The 25,326-nt window shown below is 45.1% G+C and overlaps 2 protein-coding genes, 1 long non-coding RNA gene and 2 other non-coding genes across 8 annotated transcripts; 4 read left to right on the forward strand and 1 right to left on the reverse strand.

Moving 5' to 3' along the window:
• The first annotated feature begins 5,112 nt into the window (after positions 1-5,112).
• Positions 5,113-18,247, forward strand: TRIM52 (tripartite motif containing 52). 4 transcript variants are annotated; one of them, XM_058740164.1, is made up of 2 exons: positions 5,113-6,304; positions 9,390-10,767. In XM_058740164.1, exons 1-2 carry the CDS (start codon positions 5,486-5,488, stop codon positions 9,456-9,458), a joined length of 888 nt encoding a protein of 295 aa, XP_058596147.1. In that variant the 5' UTR covers positions 5,113-5,485; the 3' UTR covers positions 9,459-10,767. The 4 variants fall into 4 exon arrangements, with proteins under 4 accessions (XP_058596147.1, XP_058596153.1, XP_058596170.1 ...); XM_058740170.1 differs by lacking the exon at positions 9,390-10,767 and adding an exon at positions 17,654-18,247 and having other exon boundaries at positions 5,114-6,304; XM_058740187.1 differs by having other exon boundaries at positions 5,115-6,304; positions 8,827-10,767.
• LOC131517703 (uncharacterized) lies at positions 8,040-17,659 on the reverse strand. Its single transcript, XR_009264751.1, has 2 exons — positions 16,516-17,659; positions 8,040-9,208 (listed from the first exon to the last, which is right to left on the reverse strand). It is a non-coding gene; the product is annotated as an uncharacterized LOC131517703 (long non-coding RNA).
• Positions 18,248-19,980: 1,733 nt separating the features above from the next.
• RACK1 (receptor for activated C kinase 1) lies at positions 19,981-24,478 on the forward strand. The gene is made up of 8 exons (XM_058740138.1): positions 19,981-20,209; positions 21,228-21,399; positions 21,929-22,076; positions 22,319-22,414; positions 22,812-22,922; positions 23,344-23,484; positions 23,875-23,985; positions 24,370-24,478. Exons 1-8 carry the CDS (start codon positions 20,101-20,103, stop codon positions 24,433-24,435), a joined length of 954 nt encoding a protein of 317 aa, XP_058596121.1. The 5' UTR covers positions 19,981-20,100; the 3' UTR covers positions 24,436-24,478.
• LOC131489936 (small nucleolar RNA SNORD95) lies at positions 20,504-20,571 on the forward strand. Its single transcript, XR_009250837.1, has one exon. It is a non-coding gene; the product is annotated as a small nucleolar RNA SNORD95 (small nucleolar RNA).
• Positions 21,706-21,784, forward strand: LOC131489874 (small nucleolar RNA SNORD96 family). The gene has a single exon (XR_009250786.1). It is a non-coding gene; the product is annotated as a small nucleolar RNA SNORD96 family (small nucleolar RNA).
• Positions 24,479-25,326: the final 848 nt, after the last annotated feature.

A 25,326-nucleotide genomic window follows, 5' to 3' on the forward strand; every position in this document is an offset into this window, starting at 1 on the left:
AGCAACAAAGACCAGGAGGAAGGCCCAGTCCTGGACGAGTCTTTTTTTTTTTTTTTTTTTTTTAATCCCCTAACTTCCTGAAGAAGCTCACAGACCAATGTAAACAGAAGAGGATTGAAGACACAGGCTGTTTCATTTGTGTCTCTTTAGCCTTGCCCCTAGACTGCCATGTAACTGAATAGTAAGTTCCAGAATGGAATCACACAGCTTCACCTCAAGACAAACAGCTAGGGAAAAGGGAGTCGGTATGCCAGTCTGCCCTATGCCAAAAGGCTGACCCTCAGGTTTCTCTAGGCCTGCTTCCTGGCCACATTGACGGAGCCACATGCTAGAGCAAATCCAGGACAGAGAGAGATCCAGAGAGCCAAAGCATTGCAGTGAAAATGGAGGAGAAGCTGAGCCTGAGTTAAGGAAGATAAAGGCTGTGCCAAAACTCATTTTCACTTCACAGAGTACTAAGCTCAGAAGGCAAAATCTGTCCTTGCAACCACCTCCTGAGACACTTGCCTGGGAAGAAACAGCCAGTGGGAGGGAGCTAGGGAGTGTCTGAGAATGTTGGGAGCAGGGAGAATATTGCAGGCTCCAAGTTAGACCTGACCATGAATCAGATGGGGCTTGGGGGGTTGGGAGGGTGGATTCTTACCCACACAGGCTCCCTGATCTTCCCCACCAGGACACCAGAGGAGAAGACACAGGGGAACTGTCCTGGATCATATGTCTTCCATCCAGCATCTGTCCCCATCAGGAAATGGGGTGCCTGGCACTCATCATCTTCAACTCTAAAGGCTAGCTGGAAAGGAGGTGGTGAGGTGAAGAGAATGCCCTTTGAAAGAAATGAGTTGGGGGACAGGTTGAGCTTGAGGTGTCCCCTAAAATCCCTGATGATGACAACAGGCTGCTCCTGAGATCCCTAACTTTGTGTGCTGCCTGAGGACTGGTACCTCATGCTAGCTGACCTGGTCTGCTCTGGGGAGGTGCCAGCAAGGAGAGGCCTGGGGTAGCACTCCAGAGGCCTAGTTACTACCTCTTACTCAGCCTCAGTGTCCCACTCTGGTCCAGCCCCACCCATCCCAGTGAAATAACCAAAGTGCAGGGGGCTCTTAATTCCAAGGTTTAAATAATAACAGTTAAGTAGGATGTACTCAAAACTAAACCTATGTATCCCTCTGACCTAGTAACTTGACTCCTAAATCTTACATCCAGAAGAAGAAAATCCATACATATGTTCACTAAATGACAGATTCAAGTGTTCAAAGCACTGTTCATAATAGCCCCAGACTGGAAACAACCCAAATGCCCCTCAACAGAAGAACAGGTAAACAAATTTGCTCTACTTACACAATGGAGCAGTTATACCAAATTGGAATGAAGAATTTACTACTACATACAACAGCATGGATGAATCCCCTGGACATTAAGTAAAATGAAAGAAGCCAAGCATAAAAGCACACATTGTATGTTCCATTTTGGTGAAGTTCACAAAAAGACAAAACTAATCCATGGCTACAGAAGTCAGGATAGTGCTTGCCTGCTATGGGGAATGAGTGGAAGTGGACATGGGATTTCTGGGGATGCCCATTTCTTGTTCTCAATGTATAACTTTGAAATTTTTTTGGAGCTATAAATTTATGATTTGTGCATTTCTGTATGGACGTCACATTTCAAGTGGAGGGGAGTGAAAGAACTACCAGTATTTCTGGAGTCTATAACAGTGACACGACCCACAAACCCACAACCAGACTCAAGGCAGACCTACTGGTCACACTCACCTGTCCAGCCAGGACCTCTGTAATCTGACTCAAGAAGGGAGTGCTAGGGAAAGAGTCTGGCTCTTGAACCCAGAGGGGAGAAACAAGCCAGAATCACATCAAAAGACACTCTAGAGATCCTCTATTCCATGCCTCCCAGCCCAGGTGTCAGCAAACATTTTCTGTAAAGTATCAGAGAGTAAATATTTTAGATTTCTCTGGCCACATATAGTCTCCATCCACATATTCATCTTTATTGAACTCCTTTAAAATTTAAAAATCAGGGGCGCCTGGGTGGCGCAGTCGGTTAAGCGTCCGACTTCAGCCAGGTCACGATCTCGCGGTCCGTGAGTTCGAGCCCCGCGTCGGGCTCTGGGCTGATGGCTCGGAGCCTGGAGCCTGTTTCCGATTCTGTGTCTCCCTCTCTCTCTGCCCCTCCCCCGTTCATGCTCTGTCTCTCTCTGTCCCAAAAATAAATCAAAAACGTTGAAAAAAAAATTAAAAAAAAATAAAATAAAATTTAAAAATCATTCTTGGGGTGCCCTGGGTAACTCAGTCAGTTGAGCCCCAGACAATGGATTTTAGCTCAGGTCATTATCTCACAGTTCGTGGGACCGAGTCCCACTTTGGGCTCTGTGCTGACAGTGTGGAGCCTGCTTGGGATTCTCTCTCTCCCTCTCTCTCTGCTGTGTCCCACCCCCACCAACTCATGCATGCATTGCTTGCACTCTTTCTCTCAAAATAAATAAACTTAAAAAAAAATTAAATTTAAATTTAAAATTTAAATTTAAAAAAATTTAAAAAAAATAAAATTTAAAAACCATTCTTACCTCTTGGGGTTTACAAAAAGAAACTGAGGGCCAGATTTGTCAACCCCTGGGCAATGTAACCAATGCTAGACTGCCCCTCTAGTACCTCCGACAAATGGTCCCCAGTGTCTGTGACAAGGGCTTGCCTTGTCACCATGAACTGAAATTTAATTATCTGCAGTTGAACTCTTGTGTGGGCTTCTCCAACCTAAAAATTCTGCTAGGGGCACATGGCTGGTTGGGTCCAAAGAGCATGCAACTCTGAGCAGCCCCTCTTCTTTTGTTCTACTCCCCAGCTGGTTCCCCTACCATTCCATGTGTAGGGTACAACCCGCATTCAGAGATGGGTAAGTATTTCAGCCTTGAAATGCAGTTTCAGTTCTTCTTGTTCAGATTTCCCCTCGTGGCTCCTCAGCTCGGTCATGACCTCTAGGAAGGCTCCCAGATTGTATAATGGGAATTTACTTGTTAGTTTCCTAACAAATAAACACTACCAATAGATGCCCCACTGTAGGCAGGCCAGGCCTGGGTTTCAACTCCCTCCCTCTCCAAACATAAGGTTTTCCAAACCACTAAGCGACAGGCAGTAGGACATTTTTCACCACAGGGTCCCAATCTCCTGACCCTTCAAAGAGGAGGACTTTCTTCTATGGCTCATCTACTACAGGAAGGGCATATAATAGTAGGTGATGGGGATACAAAGATAGCCCCAGTAGGCACTGTTCCAATTACTTTACAGATGTCAATTATTCCAACTTCACAACAACTCTAATACATGTGTGCTGTCATCTTTATTTTGCAGATGGGGATATAGCAGCACAGTTGTTAAGAAACTAGTCCAAAGTCACACACAGAGTTAAGTGACAGAGTTGGAGTGCTAACACAGTCTGGGACGAGCCTCAGGGAAGCGTCTCCTTCAAGAGGTTACGCCTAGGCAGAGACCTGAAGGATAATTAAGGAGCTTTATCTGGGTGAACCAGTGAAACAAAAGCCTTCCAGGTGGAAGAACATGCCCAAAGACATAGAGGCCAACAGCCTAGCATGAGTGTGTCAGACTTCCATTTCAGGTGGATGGTTCTGGTGGCTTCAGGATGGACTGAAATGAGGGCAAACGACCCTTTAGGAAATGTATCCAGTTGGAAGCTGATAGGGTCAGATCTAGGATGACAGGAAGAGATAGAGAAATCGGCCTAGGTTTGGGGAGATAAAAATCAGCAGGATTGATGGTTGCATTTTGTTGTGTTTGTTTACTATTTATTCAGCAGATAGGCTGTATGTTCAGCATTATGATAGATGAGCTGCATGTACAATGTTAACAGCACATTTACCATCCCTGCTCTGTAGAATTTACAGTTCAAGTTTGGGCTCAGAGAGGGACAGCAGGGGTTCCAGGGTGCCTTGAAGATTCCATTAGGGCAGGTGGTGTTCCTCAAACCAAATAGTGAGCAATTACTGAGGGGTACAATCATACCAGTGGATCTTGAACAGCATTTTACTGAAGCAAAATAGAATAGAACATATCAGGGTGCCTTGACTGCCATAAGGGAAAGAACAATTTTCAGAAATCTTATTTCTGTTACATATGTGCAAGTCTGTATTGGATTAACATGTGCAATGCACTTCTTAATGAGGGTCAAGGAAAGAAAGAAAAACAAACCTTGTAAAATCCTTGGGTTAAGGATAACACACGCCTGTAACTGAACACCTTGAAGGGACTGATCATGCCTTACTCATGTTTTTGTTCCTATAATAAAGTGGATGGATAAATGGATGGGTTATGCATGTATGTGATAGATGGATGAATTAAATGAATTAATGATGGACATTAATTAAATGAATGGGCGGGTGGATGGGTGGATGTATTCATGCATGCATGCATGCATGGATAAGTGAGGGGATGGTAAATGGAAGCATTATTGATGAAGACAAAAAGATCTATAGAATAAGTCAGCGTAGGGCATACTGAGTCTGAGGTTATCTGAGAAGTTGCAGGACAGTGGAGATGGACATAGAAGTCGTAACGGGAGAGATGAGGGCTAGAAAGCCGAGGCTCTGCAGGTAGTAAGGGATTAATTGGTTTGAGGAGAAAAGTTGTAGGTATACGAGTCCCCACGCGAGATCGTTTGATTTCACAGCCACTCCACGCTACCGCAAACCCCACCCCACTGCGTTCTTGCAGGCCACACCCTCGAGCGTGGCCTCTGTGGAGAGGGCGTTCTCACTACCACAAAGGCTTCAGGCTAGAAGGGCCGAAAGTGCACGAGAGCGCGAGTTTGGACGCCGCTCTCCCCACCCTTTTGGGTCCGTGTCCGGGGAACTGCCTCGGCTGAGGGACTGCTGGACACTCTGTGTCTGGCTGGTGTGGAGCGGTGTAATGGTCTGTTGATTCTCTTTCCACTTCTGCCCATTCTCACCAGTCTTTCCTATCAGGACCGGCTGGATGGCCGTCAGGGCTCCCAACTGTCGCGTCCCCTGGGGCATCATAGAGAACGTAGTCCTCCATTGGCTCAGTCTACCCTTTCCGAGTGTGGGTTAGAGCACCTACGTCATTTTCTGTCGCCTCGGGCTGGGTGGGGAGTGCCGCCACCAGAGGAGGACGCTGCTGGGTCGGGCAAACCTGGAGGGAGGCAAGAAACGTGTCGGGACCCGGATTTGCAAGCTGAGGCTGGAAGGAAAGTGGAAGCTGCAGCCTGGTTCCGCTCCCGCTCCTCTTGGAGGGCGGCTGAGTCGGCGCCAGAGGGCTTTCGCGCCTTGAGCTGGGAAGAGCCTGAGGGAGGGGAGTAAGGCTCCTTTGCCGGCCTGAGGAGGAAGAGCAGTGTAGAGAAAAACCTTGGGTCACAAGCGTAGCTTGGACACGTAGCCTGCAGACACGTTCCCCGCTCCTCAGCTCGGAGTTGACGCATCCACACCTCCAGGCTGCGCATTAAAATGGCTGGCTGTGCCACTACTCCTAACCCCATGCAGACCCTTCAGGAGGAAGCGGTGTGTGCCATCTGCCTGGATTACTTCAAGGATCCCGTTTCCATAGGCTGTGGGCACAACTTCTGCCGAGGATGTGTGACCCAACTGTGGGGCAAGGAAGATGAGGAAGACAGGGACGGGGAAGAAGATGGATGGGAAGAAGACGAGGACGACGATGTGGAGGGGGCCACCGGTGTATGGGACAACTCTATTCAAGAGGTTTTGTACCAGGGCAGTGCTGACGAGGTGTTCCAGGACCAAGAAGATGATGAACTCTGGGTTGGTGACGGTGGCGTCAGGAATTGGGACATGGACTATGTGTGGGACCAGGAGGAAGAAGAGGAGGAAGATCAGGACTATTACCTGGGAAGCTTGAGACATGACCTGAGAATTGACGTCTACCCAGAAGAGGAGATATTGGAAGAATACGAGGATGACGAAGAGCTGTATCCTGACACCCACTTGCCTCCTCCTCCTCCACCTCCCCCACCTCCTCCGCCCCCTCCACGTCAGTTCATCTGTCCCCAGTGCCGAAAGAGCTTTAAGCGTCGCAGCTTTCGTCCCAACTTGCAGCTAGCCAACATGGTCCAGATAATTCGCCAGATGAGCCCCACTCCTTATCGAGGAAGTCGGGGGAATGATCAGGGCATCTGCTCCAAACACCAGGAAGCCCTGAAACTTTTTTGTGAAGTGGACAAAGAGGCTATCTGTGTGGTGTGCCGAGAATCCAGGACCCACAAACAACACAGCGTGGTGCCAATGGAGGAGGTGGTGCAGCAGTACAAGGTGAGAGGCACAAGGGGGGAAGGAGAATGGGGGGGTGAGGGGAGTGAAGAGAAAAACAAGGGCAGCTGGGAGGCAGATACTTGCTAGTTGAATCTTTTTTGTGAGACATAAGGGCACAGTAGTGGAGAGAGATGGGCATATGTGGACAAGAGACACACTGGCTGAGGCTGATTGGCTTCCCCAAAGGAAGCTGAGCAGAGGCACCAAAGCTGACCACTGTTGTTATTCCCTTTCAATCTGAGTATCAGTGGCATGTCCCTAGTACCAAATTTCACTCTGTTGAGTACTGAGGGTGTACCTGACCAAGACTCCAAGACCCTTAACACATAGGAATGGAAAGCCATTAAGTACTTGAACCATAATAGACATTTGAAACCTCAGAGCACAAGCAGTGTCAAAACAGATGACTGGGGAAACACACACACACACACATTGCTGGTTTTGGTATGCTGAAATGCCAGGTAGGAGTCATAGACTAAGTGCAACTGGCCATACCCCCTTCCCAAAATCTGAGGTTGCTTCCTCACCTTCAGTGGGGTCTGTTTTCCCTGTAGAGAGAGGCAGAGGACATAAACATCTTTATGATGGATCAAAAGAAGTCTCATGTCCTTACCACTCTCCTTTCCTGGTATTTTATCATGAAAGGAGTGAGGGATTTAGGATGAGATGACCTGGCTCTGCCACTTACTGTCTAAACTTGGGCAGGTCTCCACCTCTTACCTTTACTTTTCCCCTAGGCTTGTTAAAATTAAAAGAGACCATGTACGTGAAAGTTTTTTATAAACCATGAAGCACTAAACAGATGTTTGCTTTTATTTGATTTTCCTGTAATTTGTCTTTGCTTTGGGTTCTGATTTAGTTAATACATTGCTTTCCTGACCTGAGTAGTAGAGAGTTATCTCAATGACCACATAAATAATGTCTTCCTTACCAAAAGCCTAGGTGAATGTGACTTCTAGCAGTACCCAAGGAAGGAGAGGACATCTCAGGCCCCAAAAGTTTTATCTTGGATATTCATTAGCAGCTGCTCACATCTCAAGTGTGCTTTACAGTTTATAAAATCTATTTCCTCATGTTCTCCTACAGCAGTGGTTTTCCAGTTGTGGATTTTGACCAATTAGTGGGTCTTAAATGTGTCATGCCCAGCATTATTTTAAAATTAAACAGAAAATATCAGGGTTCATGGAACATAGTAAGGTAAACATTGTCTTATGAAAGCTTTAAATTATGTGTACACCTGTGTATACTTGGTCTCACAGTAAAACGTATTGCTTACTCTGGGTTGCAGTCAAAACACAAACGTTGTCCTAAGGCATCATACATTAGCTATTATCATCACCCTTCAATTTAGTTACTGGTAAGTGCACAGTGAGACACTACAATCTTAACTACAAATCACTGCTAATTTCATCATACAAACCTGACTTTAAGGACAACCCTAGCACCATGCTTTCCCCCAGGGTAATAAAGTTTGCCTCCAGAAGAAACTCTGTCCTATACTTCTGGTTTTTAGTACAGTGAACCTGAGGAAAGAAGGTAACCTTTCATTCCTCTGCTAGAATTTTCTGTAAGGATTTTGAAACCACAATTTTCACTGAAAGTTAAAAGAGATGGTCTTTTCAACTAGGGAAGCCAGATAACACTCACTTGAAACTTGAATTATTTATAAAACATACCAGTAAACATAAACAGCAAAACCAAGTTAAACAAATTGGGGATAATTCCTTTCAAAATATAGAATATTTAAAAGAAAATAAAACTTTTATTTTCAAACACATACCAGAATTTAAGTAGATGGTATTGCCAAACATAGGAATTACAATGAAGATGTTAAAACTTTTATTTTATGTATGTATAAACTTTTAGTAATTGGTAATGTAGTTTCGTTACTGCCTTTCATTGGTCAACATATACCAGCAGCATAATTTACAATTTTACTGAAAACTCTCATGATAGGTAACATTATAAGAAACTATTTTTGTATAAAGGTTTATTTCATATTATGCATTATCCACCACACAGTTCTGGTTACAGTGAATTCTTGTCAGCTACCACTTGAACACATTTTTTTAATCTACTTTGAAGGTGATCAAGCTTTTTAGTTTTAGGGACTGAGTAGGGAGTTGTTACTCATAGACTCAAGGAATAGGTCAGTGATTTTTCAGGAATAGGAGAGAAAGGCTTTCTCTCTCCCTCCACAAGTTATATTAGCATTGCACATATGGGGAATGTTATAATTTATAAAAGAACTCCTTGGCTGGTGGGAATACAAAGATAGAACAAGAAACATTCAGAGTAAGGCCTATAATTAATGAGGCATATGAACAGGTTGGGTAGCCACAGATGTTCATTGTGGGTATGATGCTAAATATTTATACTGCTATTTTTCTTGCATATCCAAGACAATTATATTGTTTCGAGGTCAATGTACTTTTAAAGTTTAATTTTGTATAAAAAGAGGCTTTTTAGCTCTGAAAAGCTTACTTATTTACATCTTCCATTTTGTCCATCCCATGAGTTAGAGTTCATCTTGACTCTTCAAGATAGAATCAGAGGATTATGAAAGTAAAAGCATTTAGATTTGACCAAGGGCACCATTAAATGGTGTCAGGTTTTAGGCGGCAGATGGGTGTATAAAAAGGAAATGAACAAAGATTTCACTTGTTGGGGTTCAGGCACAACTGGATGCCTGTATTGCCCTGCCACCCAGCTGCCGCCAATAAAATCATTCATCGTTCTGCAAGAGGGACCAGATGCTTCCATCATCAGTACTCCTTTTTCTGTTTTCTCCTTTGAGGTAGCAAAATATGGCAGCCAAAAAGTTATTTGAGGCTTTTATCAAGTATATATTCACGTTATGATGCAGAAGATAGGGTCATCTTCTTCAGTTGAGTTACCAGTTACCTGAAAATGTTGGGCAGTGACACAATGCCAAACACTGTTAAATTTATGCCATTAAAAACAGTTGAGTATTCTGCAAAGCACAATTCTCTGAAGCTTTAAGATTGGACAGTATTGGAATATTAACAGCAATCTTCCAAAAGCTATGAAAGCATAATATTAAATAGCCCTTTTAATTGCAAAGGAGAAAAAAATGAAGAAATTTGTGAAGCCTTGCATTCCAAGTGCTGCCACAACTTTGAGAGGAAATTGAGGAATTCCAGACTTTCTTCATCTACTTCTACAGTCTTAACTCTGAAATAATGACTGAACATATCAAACTTCAGGTTTTAAAAACTTCAGCTCATCTTTCATTGCTGTTGAGATGAATCTACTGAAAAAAAAAAGTGTGCTTTGCTTATGTTTAAAAATAAAGCTTTAAAAACTGTGGATGTGGTGGTTTCATAAACGTAATACTTGACCACTAAAAACAGTATTTTTGAAGCTGTATCAAATGAACTGAATTGGAAGAAAATTATACGAGTATACTCGGTGGTGCTACAGCAATGGAGTGTTCTAAATCTGGGTTTTTGGCAAGAACTGAAGAAAACTGTGTGTAAGATGTACTGTAGCAATCCCCACCAAGCATCCACTTCCACTGATTGGCCCATAATCTACTGGAAATCTTCACCTTGCTGTCAGCATAACCCTTGTGAAAAACAGTAGATTTGATCCCAGTTTGCCTTGATTTTTGAAGATCTGTTCAGAATGCCATTGAGAGTGTTTTCTCTTACGTACTAAGGTTCCTTGGTTGTCAAAGAACTGTACTCAGCTGAATTTATGGACAGAACTGACTTTGAAACACCAATGACAAAATAACTCTCTGATTTTGGAACACCATCTAAAGAGAATTTGTTCTTTAAAATTTCAAAAATTAGAACTTTTGACAGAATGTAATGCATTGAAGCTTAAAATACATTGACCCTGAAATGTCAAAAGGCAAACACCAACATCACTCTCATTATGAAATACTTTAAGCAAAACTTGCCAAAAATCCAGCTACACATAGCAAACTCATGCTAAAAATGTCTAACTTGCTTGGCCAATCTTTCAAGGACTAGATTTCTGAATGTTATTTCAAGACAAAAATATGAAATACCCATAACTATTTTGGGTGATTGTTCTTGACCTTGTTCTTAAAACCTACCTGGGGTCGCTTTTATAAAGAATGTTTTCAACTGTTGGTTGGTTCAATTCCTTTAAGAGGAGTATGTGGAACTTTAAGTCTGTTTGTTTTGACTAGAAACTTCCAGATAAATACTCTAGAGAAATTGGGATATAAAATGTCTAAGCATATGTGAAGACTTTGTTCCATTTGTTATTCCATTTTCTCTTTACATCTTAAAAGCTTTTTTTGGGGGGGGGGGTTGGAGTATATCTAGCTGTGGGGAGAGGACAGTACAAGAGTATTGTTAAAGGAGCTTGTGTTTTGTTATATCTTCTACACCACCCAAGAAAGATAAGGCTTTTAACAGTGACATAGTTATCACATCATCTGAATAAATTTTTGCCTTCCAAAATTACCCTTGCTTTGATTTTTAGTCATGATACTTGTGAAATTTTAAATAACACTGGAGGGAAAATGTGAAATTTTTACATATATGAAAAGTAGAGCTATGGGTTCCAAAAACGTTAAGGAAAAACTGGTATATCCATATTCACCAGATATTCATCTATTTATTGAACGTTTTCCCTACTAGGTTCAGCTATTGACTGTTGTATCACAAGTCAGACTGTTTAAACTTGGTCCTCACTACTCCTATGGTTGTACCTGGGACCTCATCTTTACAGACTTGCTACTTATCTGAAACCCTCACTTTAAACTGCACTATGACCTTAGCTCTTTGCCTCCTAATGCAGTTAAACACACTCTAGTTATACCTGCTCTTCAGTTTTGTGGAGGCCACAGTTCACTGACTCCTAATTTTTTTCTTTCCCAATTTAATAGATTCTTGCTGAGCCTGGACCTCATGATTAGTCTTGGCATGAAGAACGGATCCACACTGTAGTCTAGACCAGCGTTTCTCAACCTCAGCACTAATGACATTTTGAATAAGAGAATTCTTTGCAGGTTGGGGCTGTCCTGTGCATTATAGGATGCCTAGGAGCATTCCCTGGACTCTACCCACCAGATGTAAGTAGCACCCCTCCATCAGCTGTGGCAACCACAAATCTCTCCCAACATTTCCAAATGTCTTATGGAGAGGGGTGACAGGAGCAAAATCATCCATGGTTAAGAATCATTGGTCTAGACTCAGGGAAAGTGGTCAAATCCACAGATGTGCCATTACCAGCTTTACTTATGCCCTATAGCCAGTGATTGACATAGGTGTTTAAAAGTGTTCAATGGGGCACCAGGATGACTCAGTCAGCATCTGACAACGGCTCAGGTCATGATCTCATGGTTTGTGAGTTTAAGCCCCATATCAGGCTATCTGCTGTCAGCACAGAACCTGTTTTGGATCCTCTGTCCCCTGCTCTCTATGCCCTTCCCCTGCTTGCTTGTGCTCTGTGAAATTAAATTTAAATTAATATTATCTTTTTAAAAAAAGTGTTCAATGGAAAAATAGCCCCACCTACCTAGAACCTTATTAAACGGTCTTAGCATCAGTGTATTAATTGATATGACCCCTACTTCTCCCAGCTCTTGGCAGGCAGGTGGCAAAGTCAGCAAACTTTAAAAAAAAAAATTTTTTTTTAATGTTTGTTTATTTTTGACAGAGAGAGAGAGAGAGAGAGAGAGAGAGAGAGACAGAGCATGAGTGGGGGAGAGGCAGAGAGAGAGGGAGACCCAGAATTCGAAGCAGGCTCCAGGCTCTGAGCTGTCAGCACAGAGCCTAACACAGGGCCCGAACTCACAGAGTGCAAGATCATCATGACCTGAGACGAAGTCGGATGCTCAACCGACTGAGCCACTCAGGCACCCCAGCAAACTTTTTTTTTAAGCCAGAGCTGCATATGTCACTGCCATTTGGGAGAGCAAGGCCTATGACAGATAAAGCAATGTATGAAATCAAGATCTAGAAATGATGAGTAATAAAAGACAATCACTTCAGCAAATATCAGTTTCAGCAGGGCTACAGGACAGTCATTTTTTGTTTTGATTTTTAAGTATTATGCAGAATTTACAAAACCAGAGCCTGCCTGCTCCTGGTGGAGTGGGGTGGCCCTGCTTTAATAAGTATAACGTCAACCCCTAAAGCACTTCCTTAAAACCTGAGTCTCCTCTACTAGCCACCAACCTCTGGCCCCTATGCCATGCCTCCAGAAATCTTTATAGGACCTACAGATTCTATGCTGTCCCACCCCCAACTCCTGACCCCCTCTGAAAGTTAATTCTGGAACAATGAAAGTTATTACAAATATTTATTGACTGATAAAAGATTACAAAAAGGGGGACACAAGACATTAGGCTGTTATACCAGGTCTGAAAGCACTTTGCAACAATGGAAGTATTCTAAATCTATGCTATTTGATATAGTAGCTACATATGACTTAAGCTCTTGAAATGTGTCTAGTGCAACTCAGGAACTGAATTTTTAATTGTATTTAATTTTAATTAATTTGAAATAGCCACTAGTGGCTATCAAGTTATATTGAATTGTATAGTTCCATAGAAAGAAGGCACGTTGAATTGTGGTCCTTCCTAGGACTCAGGAATAGAGGCAAGTCCAAAGGAAAGATGAAAAAGAAATGAGACAACTTTCTTTTCCCCATCAGAAGAGGCAGGCTCAAAGGTGATATTTTTTGGCACAGAAGCAAATACATAAAAGAAAGTGGCTCAGTCAGTTGAGCATCCGACTTTGGCTCTGGTCATGATCTTTCAGTTTGTGAGTTCGAGCCCCACATCAGGCTCTGTGCCGACAGCTCAGAGCCTGGAGCCTGCTTCAGATTCTGTGTCTCCCTCTCTCTCTCTACCCCTCCCCTGCTCACGCTCTGTCTTTCTCTCTCAAAAATAAATAACATTAAAATAAATAAATAAAGGCCTTCTTACATTTTTTTTTTAAAAATCTGACTAAAACAGCCTTGAACAGTTCCACTTGTGATTCATGGGGATCACATGTGAGAAATGTGATAAGGAACTCTAATGGGAAGGCAGCTAAAAAAGAAACTGCATTACCCTCTTTCCCAAAAAAGCCAAAGCTGGGGCCTCAAAATAGGAGGGGAAAGAAGTATAAATAAGGTTTTATTTGGTGCCTGACTTTTTGAAAGTGGGATGTGGGGCAAAACCTAGCATTAAAGTAGGTAAGTGGGTTCTTCCCTTTTTCCTCTCACACCTAAATCCTGACAGAGAGTGGTAAGGAGATCATGGAGTCCTAGAAGGGAAAGCAGTTTGTGCTGGCAGTGCTAAATAAGAAAAGAGGAAGTGAGAGGTTTTAGGAATAACAGGGCTGAAAAGGAGGAGAGCTAAAAGTGGTGACAAATTTAACTTTTAATTATATAGTCTTTGCCCACAAACCAGAGTCCTCAGCGGTATAATATGAGAACCCCAGGCATAGGGAAATAGCTCATCTTACAATGTGAGAAGTGTAGGAGCTGTGACAGGAGACCAGCAAAGAAGGAAGGAAATGGGCCGCTAAGTTACTACTCTTCTCCCCACTTCTATCCCTTCCAAAGAAGCAGGAAAATGGATACCTCAGAGATTTGAGCTAGAAATAGCCTTAAAGAATAGGTCTTATTCTTCCATAGCTACTGAGGCTTATTCTTCCATAGCTACTGAGGATCATGCTTAGGCCTTCCCAGTCTTTTACCCCATCCTAAAGGACTCAGCAGAGTTGGTCAGAGACTTCTCATTGACTATTCCACCTGGTATGAAGCAGGGCCCCACAAAGATGAAGGACCCAGGTCACCTGGAAGAAGACCCCTAGGGGTCCTGCCCTTTTTTGTCTGCCATTTCCTAATCAGATAGAATCCTCTGTCTACCCTGTCCAGCAAAGGATGGAATTTCTCAGCAAGCTCTGGCTATTTAATCCAAGTATGAGTAGAAAGAACTGTTTTCTCTTCAGCCCTCTTACAGTGTGGTAAGCTAGCCAGTCTTAAGGTTCCATTTTAACATACCTTCCCAACCCTAGTTCATATGAAATTGTCTTCCAGGAGAAAGCTGAAAAAAGGCACCTTGGGTCATCTTTTGTTTCTTCCTACCACCTAATGTTGTTTTAAATCCTTTAACAAGCCAGAGGTTTGCCTTCTCCTAGCATGTCTTATAATTCTACCTGGCCTGTAGTCACCTGCCTGGACCACACCCACTTCCACAGCCTCTTGCTGTACATCTGCTGAAGTACCTAGGGCCTGGAGAACCCACAGTCCATCTCCCAGGGAAAACCCAACAGAATGCCTTAGCAGCTTTCACTATTAGACTTCAGACTTCTGCCTAAGATGGGCAATGAATATTTATCCAGAGACATAAGGAAATGATATGTGCTTTTTTGCAAGATCTGTTCCTGGCTTTGACTTAATAACATATCCCTGCCTCTCACCAGGAAGAAAGCAATAGAACCTACAATAAGAACAGAACTTCCCATGTTTCTTTCTAATCTTTTTCAGCTTAATTCTTTAGGCCTCAATCATGAATTAGTTTCTATAATCAGAGCCCAATTCTAGATACTGGAGTGAAGAAGGTGGGGTAGGGAGGAGACAGATGGATTAGACATGTTGAATCCCTCATCATAAGGCCATTGGTAAGTCCTCACTCAGTCTCTCCTTTCATAGGACTCTCATGACCCTCCTACAAACCCCCTTGTCTGACTTCTGAACTCTTGTCGTTTCTAGTCTTCCTTCAACCTTCAACCTACCCTCCATTCTGAGACCAAACACTTTACAACAAAATTAAGTCTAGGCAGGAGAGGGATGAGATAATCCTAAAGAGAAAGACCTAGGCCTCAAGACAAATCCAGATTCCTTAGTAGTCAACTCCTTCCTGATAGAGGCTCTCTGGCCACCTTGGGTTTCACTCTCTCCTACCTTCCCATTTGAAACTATCCCTCTAAAACTTCTGCATGCAAACCACTCTAACCCCTCCCAATGGTGATCCTCTGCCTGGAACACCTTTTAACTACTTGCCCTTAACTACTTAGCCTGTGAGGCTAGTTACCAAGATCGGAATCTTCTACAACCAAACCCTCTACCAGCAAATGCAGCATATGAGCCCAAACAGACCAGTCCCTGACCTCAGGGCACTGAGAAAATCCCTGAGGGATTCAAATAAGGGGAAACTGAGCTAAGGGCTATGCAGGCCCAGCACACCATCACTATGAGGGTATGAAACCAGAAGCCTAACTTAGACTTGAGGGTCACAGAGGGTTTCTCTGGGGTGGCAACCTGAGTTGAGACCTGAAGGAAGCTTAGATTAAGAAAAGTGGGGGTGAGGGGTGCCTGGGTGGCTCCGTCGGTTAAGCATCCAACTTCAACTCAGTTAATGATTTGTGGTTGGTGAGTTCGAGCCCCCTGTTGGGCTCTGTGCTGACAGCTTGGAGCCTGGAGCCTGCTTCAGATTCTGTGTTTCTCTTTCTCTCTGCCCCTCCCCTGCCCACAGTTTGTTTCTCTCTCCCTCAAAAATGAATAAACATTAAAAAAACAAAGAAAAGAACAGTGGAGGTGGAATATGGTGGGCCTTCCCGGCAGAACAAGGTGTGTGTTCTGTGTAGGAGAGAACTGATAGTTGGGAGGAGCAGGGGAGAGCCAGTGTACCCACAAAAGGAGTATGGGCCAGGGGTACCTGGGTGGCTTAGTCAGTTGAGTGTCCGACTTCAGCCCAGGTCATGATCCCACGGTTTGTGGGTTCAAGCCCCGCATCAGGCTCTGTGCTGACAGCTTGGGGCCTGAAGCCTGCTTTGGATTCTGTGTCTCCCTCTCTCTCTGCCCCTCCCGCACTCTCTCTGTCTCCCAAAAATAAATAAACATTAAAAATTAAAAAAAAAAAAAGTAAGTATGGGCCAGAGCCAACCACACTGAAACTGCCAAGAAACAGTAGAATGAAGGGAAGTCACCCGCTTTAGCTGGCAGTGGGCCCTCCGGTCTTGGCCACATCCTTTTCCCTCAGCCCTTCACCTATCACCCACAATAGTCATCACCACCACATTCAAGGGAAGACCTGTCTCACCTCCTGAATGCTGACAGGAGGGAATAGAGGTCTGTTCCTAAAAGAGAGGCTATGGACCTCTAGCAGGGAAACCAGAGGGGCTTCTCCCAGCTGTATGAGTCTTAGGAATTCCCAGCAGAAAAGACAGACTTCCTTGAAAGAGCATCTCCAATTTCTCCCTTAGGATGCTTACCTTGTGTGGGAATGGAAGTGGTGCCAGTGAGGATGTGGGAGACAAGGGAGCAGCCCAGGGACTGGGACTAGAAGTGGGTGGGGAACCCTCCAGGAGGGGCAGCCTGAGGAGCAGAAAGAAGGCTCTGCAGAGAAATTCTCCCAAAGGCCAGGTGGGGCCCTCCAGCAGGCTTCCACCTCCTAGAGGCCAGATCAAAGACATCTGGAATGAAAAGGCCAGCCACAATAGACCCGTTGTGGGAACTGTGCATCCTGTAGCCAAGGGGAGTCATCCCACTGGAAGGGGCAGGGCTTGAGGTGTGAGGAGTCCAGGTGAGCCCATATGCCTAACTGGGAACCATGGGGACCCAGAGGGAAGCAGGTGTGTATGGGGCTCAACTCCAGCTGGGGCTGAGAAGGAAAGGCTGCCGCTGCACCCTCCTTCCTGCCCCTCGCTACACCCAGAATCGGGGCCATGCCTCCCTCGGTTCAGGAATGCTCTTCAATGACTTTGTGGCTTGCCGGGAGGCCAGGCAGTAACTGGAGGAAAACTCCGAGGGGGAAAGCCCAAAACCTGTAATCTGGTCGTCTGGGGAAGTCCACTACATTCCATTTCTCCTTCTCCTCTGGCATTGCCAGACCGGTACTAATAGGCTCCAGAAGAAAACTCGAATTACCCTCCCCCCTTGGCCGCATAGGATGGGGCGCTAACACAATCCTCTTACAGAGCAAGGAGCTGGTGTACGAAGAGGCCCACGGAATTATGGGAAGTCAAGGACACTTCCAGAAATTTCGAGCTCGGTAGGCGGCAGGGAGGACTCCGTGAAGGGGCCAGCCAAAGATGGGACTGGGGGAGGGCGGGGCTAGCCTGGGAACCGCCCTCTTCTGGAAAGGAACTGAGAGATGCCTAGACACGTCGTCCTTGAACGTCGTCCTTGAGTAAGACCTGGGAGGCTCGTTTTAAACCTGCACCCTTGGCCCTGCCTCAGGGATGCTGATTCCACAGTGGCTCCCTGGCAAAATTCAAGAAAACTGAGAGCCAAATGGTATTTCTCCAGGCGGGTAAACATAAAGTGACTGAGCAATGATCTCTTTAGGGAGTGGAGATAGGAGACGAAGAACTCGTGTTCTTGAACTGAGGAAATCCTCTGCATATACAGGTCAACAGCCAGGGGAGTGCTTGCGCTGAGCATCTCTACTAGATGATGCGTGGAATCTCTCACCTCTCCATTTGTGCCAAGTGCCCAGGGCACTTGGCATGACCCCAGTTATTAACAGCAAGCTGGATATTGGTGCGGGTGAAGGTAAGAGTCTCCCACGACCAGAGGAGAAACAAAATACATGGGTCGAAGTCGAGTTGGACTATATTGTTGGAAAAGCAAGAAGACAGCTAATTGGGGGTGCTATGGTGGTGGGTGACATACATGACTGGGACCCTTGAAGCACAGTCAGGACAGCGTCCTGAAGAGCCATGATTCTTCCCCAAGCCTGCTGGCCCTCTTGTCAATTGCCCCTTACCTCCATCTCAGGGTTTGAGTTTCAGCACCTGCAACAATCCAGTTCAAGACTTTTGCACTGACTGTCTCTCCACTACATCTCCTCCCACATACTTTCCATTATTGGAACATTAACTTTTCATATAGCCACAGGGCTGTATCCTACTTCTCCTTCCTCTCTTTGCTCCAATCTCTCTCTCAATCTCCGTTCCACTCACCCCATCAAATGTAAACCCAAAAAAAAGGAAAAAAAAAAAAAAAACCAGGTCCAGGTCCCCAGCGTCTTGGCTCACAGGTGTATTCCCCCAAGACCTAAAACAGGAACTGGTACCAAAGAAATGCTAAGTTTGCCTGCATTTACTCTGCCAGGCACCATTCTGGGCGGCTTTACATTTATTGACTGATTGATTGATTGATTGATTGATAGATAGAGATAGAGCACAAGCAGGGGAGGGGCAGAGAGAGGACAGAATCCCAAGCTGGCTCCGTGCTCTCTGTGCAAAGCTGGACACGGGGTTCAAACTCACTAACTGTGAGATCATGACCTGGGCCAAAATCCAGAATCGGTCGATTAACTGACTGAGCCACCAAGGCGTCCCTGGGTGCTTTACCTAACTCACTTACTCTCCTCAACACCGTTTTAGGTTGATACTATTGTTTCCAACTTCATTTTACAGATGTGAAACTAAAAATAATACACATTACAAACAAAATAATTATGTATAATCCCCCCTTATTTTGCATAAATGATAGTCACTGCTATCATCCTGGTCTGTGCAACCCCCCTCTCCCCCATTTAAAAAATATTTGAGGGGCACCTGGGTGGCTCAGTCAGTTAAGCATCTGAATCTGGATTTTGATTCAGGTCATGATCTCAGGATTAGTGAGTTCGATCCCAGTGTCCAGCGTTCTGCCGAGAGCATGGAGCCTGCCTGAATATTCTCTCTCCTTCTCTCTCTGCCCCCACCCCCGTTCATGTGCACCTCCCTCTCTCTCTTAAAATAAATAAACTTTAAAAAAATAAAATTAAAAATACTTGAGAGAGGCGCTGCCAGCCAGCATCATATCTTAATTTCAAGAATGTGCCGTAGCGGGAGGCACTACATACTCACATACCATGAGGTTAAATGGGAGGGCGGTAGCCAGCCAGGCAACCATGTTCCACTGCTTCCCAGTCTGAGGACACCTCCTTGGGGGCACGCCTGGACCCCCCAGCCGGCCTTTCTGTGAGGTGGTTAGGCCCAGAGCGGCTTTGGACCCGAGTCCCCAGAATTCAGAACCCGGAGGCCTTTCCTCTCGCGGACGTTCAGTTTCTATGACGGCTCTCTGCACTCCTGCCTAGACGAGAGCTCGGTGAACGATTAGCGGCCCACGGACCGATTTTTCGTTCCTCCCCGCTTTTCCGCACCGTAACCCATTTTCGTCTTAACTCCTGCCTGGACTAAGCCCTTCCGAACAGGGAGTGCCTCAGCCAATTCCCTAAGAGCAAAAACCCCTTGATGAAAGAGCTGCTCTCTGAGACAGAAGTCTGTTAGGGTTTAATAATTCACCTGAGCACAGTGTATTTAAAAAAATTTAATACCATATTTTTCATATCGCTTACCATTTCTCGCAGTTCTCACCCAGAAATTAAGCTCCCTCAGCGTTGCCCTCCGAGCCACCCTGCGGAAAGGGCGGAGCTCGGGCTGTGCCACATGGGAATACCAAAGGTGCTGGGCGATCCTGACGGGAATGTGCCGTGCACTTCCCCTCTTCCGCTTCTTAAACATCACGCCCCAGTGAACGTTTGATGGATTCTTTAAAACACTTGACAGAGTTGGTTTCAGAATGTTTTTTGTATGGCACAGCTAAACTATAATGCGTGGCGGAAGGGGACCATGAAGTTTTATCATTTCACCTGCCCCTATGCCCCACCTGGCGCCGCCATCTTAAGCAGAAATGAATCATGGGGGCCGCCATTTTGTTGGAGCGGACGGGTATTTCCGGTTCCGGTGGGGTGCCTTCTCTCTCTTTTCCTCTGCAGAGCCGCGGTGCGAGTGGCTGTGGTGCTAGTCTCTGAGCTATCCAACTCCATCCTTGTCGCCCCGGCGACACCCGCACTCCCCGCCGCCATGACTGAGCAGATGACACTTCGTGGCACCCTCAAGGGCCACAACGGCTGGGTGACTCAGATCGCCACCACCCCCCAGTTCCCGGACATGATACTGTCCGCTTCTCGAGGTACGGGCTGAGGTGCGGGGCAAGGGGTTGAAAGATAAGTGGGTTGCGCGTGTCGCCTGTTGTTTCCAGTGGATCGCGAGTTGGCGGTCCGGAAAACTCCGTCCGCCTGCGAGGTGGGGCATGCGGACCCGGGCCTAAGTCTCAGCCTGGATGAGCCCGTGAGGCATTTTCCACTTTGCAAAGGCCGAGACATAGATCAGCTCGTGGCTGCTAGGATTGCAGGATTGGGGTTTTATTTCTTGCCCGCCTCCTCGCAGATGTGGCTAAGTGTGCAAGAGCCTATACGGGTCGGGCGGGGCGGTGATGACCCCAACATGCCATCTGAGTGCCCATGCTGAGACCCAGAGGCTGTTTCTGAGCTGCCGCCCGGCCCTGTGCCTAGTTTTTCCTGGATGGACTCCCAAGGGGAGTCGTGATGCCAATCTCCTTGCAAGCCCGTGTCTTGTCTTTTCTGCCTTTTTTTTCTTGTCATTCTCTTGTTTGAATGAACACGCTATTGTTTGCCCCCACGCTATTAAAAACAGTCTGAGGTTAGGATCATGTCTGACGCTTAATCGGAAAGCGTGTCGAGTCCCAACACGTTTCAGTGAAAGCTTCCAGCCTTGTAGTGTGTAAATCAACTAAATCCAGTACTTCTGGCACCCTCAGTGGTAGTTGTAGGAAGCCCACATTCAGTCTTCCCACACCCAAGCAGCAGTGTTTATGTATTAGACCTCAGAATAAAATTCAGACATTGGACTGTTATGAATGTCACAATAAGGCATCCATAATCTGCTAAAGGCCTCCACACCTAAGTTTAATTCTAGTGGCGTTGCTTAGTTCTACTTGACTTTTTTTTGGAATAATGAATCACTTAGCTTTGACTAATGACAGCGCTCTCGCTTGGGGTCCCCTCCCCCCTTGAGTGTCCTTAATTTCTTGTAAATCCACCAATGACCTTGAGGGATCCTGGATTATCCAGTAGGTCAGTGAGTGGGCTGTGGGATTCCTCACTGGATTTTGTGTTACCTCCCCTTAGATAAGACTATCATCATGTGGAAGCTGACCAGGGATGAGACCAATTATGGCATCCCACAGCGTGCTCTTCGGGGTCATTCCCACTTCGTTAGTGACGTGGTCATCTCCTCAGATGGCCAGTTTGCCCTCTCAGGCTCCTGGGATGGAACCCTTCGTCTTTGGGATCTCACAACGCAAGTAGCTGCTCATTTAACTCTGGGGCACTGGGGAAAAGCTGGGCAGAAATGAGGTAGATGCTGTTGGGAGGTGGTTTCCAAAGGACAGTGAGGTTCATTGTGGGAACTGTAAGGCAGGGCATACATAGAGAAGATAGTTGGGTTGCTTGGCTTCCATCCTTGCTGCTTTTAATTACTTTTGCAGAGTTGCTTCAGAGTGGGCTGGTTGAGCAGTTTTGCCACATACTGTGGTTGAGAGTAGGCAAGGGTTTGAACATGTTTTATCTTGGGAGCTCAGTCTTTGGATGGTCAGGCATAATGGAGGATCCTAGTGATGACAGATGACATTGTCAGCCAATCCCCATGTGGGAGTGAGGACATGTCCTGCAATTCTGAAGGGATTCTCTGGCATATGCTCAACCCATGTTGTGATCAGACCCATGTCCAGGGTCATGTGAGTAATGGCAGCTCCAGTAAGACCAGGGAAGCAGTCTGATGTGGAAGAATGTTTGCAGAGTCTAGAGACTGACCAAGTCCTCCTCCTTAGGGGTACCACCACACGCAGATTTGTAGGACATACCAAGGATGTGCTGAGTGTGGCTTTCTCCTCCGACAACCGCCAAATTGTCTCTGGCTCCCGAGATAAAACCATCAAGCTGTGGAATACTCTGGGTGTATGCAAATATACTGTCCAGGTAACAGTGAAGGCACATGCAGAAAGCACATGATTCTCTCCCATCCTTCTTAACCTTGGCATTATGTGGTGATTTCAAGCCTGGCTTGGGCTCCAAAGGGGTTCTGTTGATATTAAAGGTTTGGGTTCCAGGGATGTGAGTGCAAAGCCATCAGTGTACCTCCCATGTAACTGAGGGAAGGGGTGAGGGGTGTAGTTTCATGGGACAGGATAGTTTCTCCTTATTTCTTTTCTGTCCTCTAGGATGAGAGCCATTCGGAGTGGGTGTCTTGTGTCCGCTTTTCACCCAATAGCAGCAATCCCATCATTGTCTCCTGTGGCTGGGACAAGCTGGTCAAGGTGAGCTTGAAGTCAGGATGTAGGGCTTTTACCAGCCAGAATGTTCCCATTGCCTCGTAGATGGTCATAAGTTCTAACTTTGAAAGCTTTATTCCTCAGTTGACGTTTCCTATTGCTGTTTTCTAACTATTAGTTTTTGATACTTGGTGTGGAGTAGTTAATTGAACCCAATATCCCTTGTAGAGCAACGAAGCATTCTTTATTTAATCTTGATTGTCCTTAGGTGACCAAGACAAATTCTTTAACCTTTTTTGTTACTGGTAGAATGAAAAATGGCCACCATATCCAGAAATGCTTTTAAAGAAGGTGCCATGCCTTTTTTGTCTTGAGCCCTCCTGACCCCAGTGGATTCGGAGCCAGGTTTTTCACCTTTTACCCCCAACCCTCCCATATCTAGGTATGGAACCTGGCAAACTGCAAGCTGAAGACCAATCACATCGGCCACACAGGCTACCTGAACACTGTGACAGTCTCTCCAGATGGATCCCTCTGTGCTTCTGGAGGGAAGGTATGTTCAGGAGCTGGGAGTATTCTACTCAATGGGGGACAGTGTTTTTTTTAAAAAAATACTTGATAATAAGGTAGCAATCCAAGAGTAAATGTTTGTGAAAATTGTTTTCTAAAAATTATATACACCATACTGTTTAAAAGATTGTTTTCAGTAAAGCTGGTTTCTTAAAGCTGTTGATATTATTAGAATTCTGTTTTCAGAACTGATTGTAGTGATTTTAGAAATTGTCAGGGCCTTGGTAGGGTTGATGGGGTGTCATGCATTAACGGAGGGGCATTCAGAGATATCCTGGTATTTGAATCATTAGATTTGGGGAAGTTGTGGGAGGGAGAATAAGAATTAAGACAGAATCTTGACAGTTGAGATTAACACCTGGAATAGGTTTCATATTACCCTGACTCCCCTTTCCTCTTCTCAGGATGGCCAGGCTATGCTGTGGGACCTTAACGAAGGCAAGCACCTTTATACACTAGATGGTGGGGACATCATCAATGCCCTGTGCTTCAGTCCTAACCGATACTGGCTCTGTGCTGCCACAGGCCCCAGCATCAAGATCTGGGTGAGTGTGGGCTACAGTTGAGGGCCGAGCTCCTGGCTTTACTCTTGTGAGCCATGGCAATGTTGTGATTTCCTGATACGTCACTGCTGGGATTCGAGCTTCCTGAACAACTGCTGATCATCAGGCTATCAGTGGAGACCCAGGAAGAGCAAGTTACAACTTGCTAGGATTGGGATTTGCAGTGGTGCACGATACTTACCTACTAAAGGGTGTCACAAATTACAGCAATTTATTCAGTCTCAGCATAATCAACCTTTTGGTCTAGATAATTTGGTGGGGGGAGGGGAGACAGTCCTATGCATTTTAGGCTGTTTCACAACATCCTTGGTCTCTATTCCTTGGATACTTGTAGTAGAAACCCTCCTGACCTTGATTTTGCCCCTTTCCCAGGACTTGGAAGGCAAGATCATTGTAGATGAACTGAAGCAGGAAGTTATCAGTACCAGCAGCAAGGCAGAGCCACCCCAGTGTACTTCTCTGGCCTGGTCTGCTGATGGCCAGGTAAGTGGGTCTCTGCTTAAGTGACTCAGCTTTTACCTTTTCTCTCCTCCTCTTTGCTCTTGGAATGTCTTTGACATAAAATGAAACCACAAAACTAGCCAGGTTGATTTGAGAGAACCAAATTAGCTCTACCAGTGAACAGAGTACATGTTCCTGCACTGGAAGGAAAATTGATCTAACAAGCAATGATTACCTACCTTCAGTTAACACTTTGGATAACTTAATCATTTTACAAGAGTATGAGTCCTTACTACCAGCTGTTGCTTCCTCTAGGAATACATACCACCTACAACCTGGTGGTTAGAAGATTGGGGGTCTTAAAAGAAGGGAATGCAGAGTTCCATGGCTCTGACATGACCTATCACTGTCATTTCTCCCTTGCAGACTCTGTTTGCTGGCTACACGGACAACCTGGTGCGAGTGTGGCAGGTGACCATTGGCACCCGCTAGAAATAGAGGGCAGAACTTTGGGAATAAAACATTGGTTTGCTGACTTATAGTGTCTTTCTCTGATAAGCAAAACTGCTTTCTAATGCTGGGTTGCATCACAATGTACTGTGTCTCAGGTATAGATCCTTGGGGCCTCGCTTAAGCCTGGAGAAAATGTTCCTTGGGAATAGTAAAATCTCAGTTCAATTTGTAACATAAATAATTGAGTAGGCATTTTGTCATTCCTCAAGGTAATATGAAATATTTTGAAACTCAAGTTAGTGTAGTCTGTCAAGTTGTCTTTTTGTTAAAATGGAGATTTTTTTGAACCCTTCGTCTGTGATAAGGCAACTCTCCCCAAAAGAGGTTCTGCTTAAGATCAGGTCCTTTTTACTCCCTTCATTGTTGGAGATTAAAAATTATGAAGTCTGCAGGTATTCATAAATACAATCACAGCTGGCTTTTTCTCAGGTAGTGGCTAAGTAAATATGTAGCATGTTGAAGTAGCTTGTACAGTTTCCTTTGCCATCAACTCCTAATGGTGATAAGGCTACTGTGGCTTTAGCTTCAATTTTATGGGATTTCAGCTAGATGCAATCACATGGAAAGACTTTAGAAAGGTAAAGATTCTTGGGAAAACCAGAATCCTAAAACCTCAAAGCAGTGATAGACAAGTGGCAAACAATTTTCAAAGTGCATGCTGAAGAGGGTACCAATAAAACTATGTAGGATATTCAAATGGGGTGAGAGTGAATATCCCAATCTATGGAAATAACATGAGTGGTGTAAAACGCAGGTTATGGGGAAGGTACAATCAGTCCTCAGTTCTGTGTCATTACGTTTCTTGGAGAGACTGGCTTACTGTGGAAGAAACCCTGGCCCTACATTCTATTTTTGCTCACCTAAAGGAAA

This window comes from Neofelis nebulosa, chromosome 1, assembly GCF_028018385.1.
Source record: "Neofelis nebulosa isolate mNeoNeb1 chromosome 1, mNeoNeb1.pri, whole genome shotgun sequence".
In the NCBI taxonomy this organism is placed as follows: domain Eukaryota; kingdom Metazoa; phylum Chordata; class Mammalia; order Carnivora; family Felidae; genus Neofelis; species Neofelis nebulosa.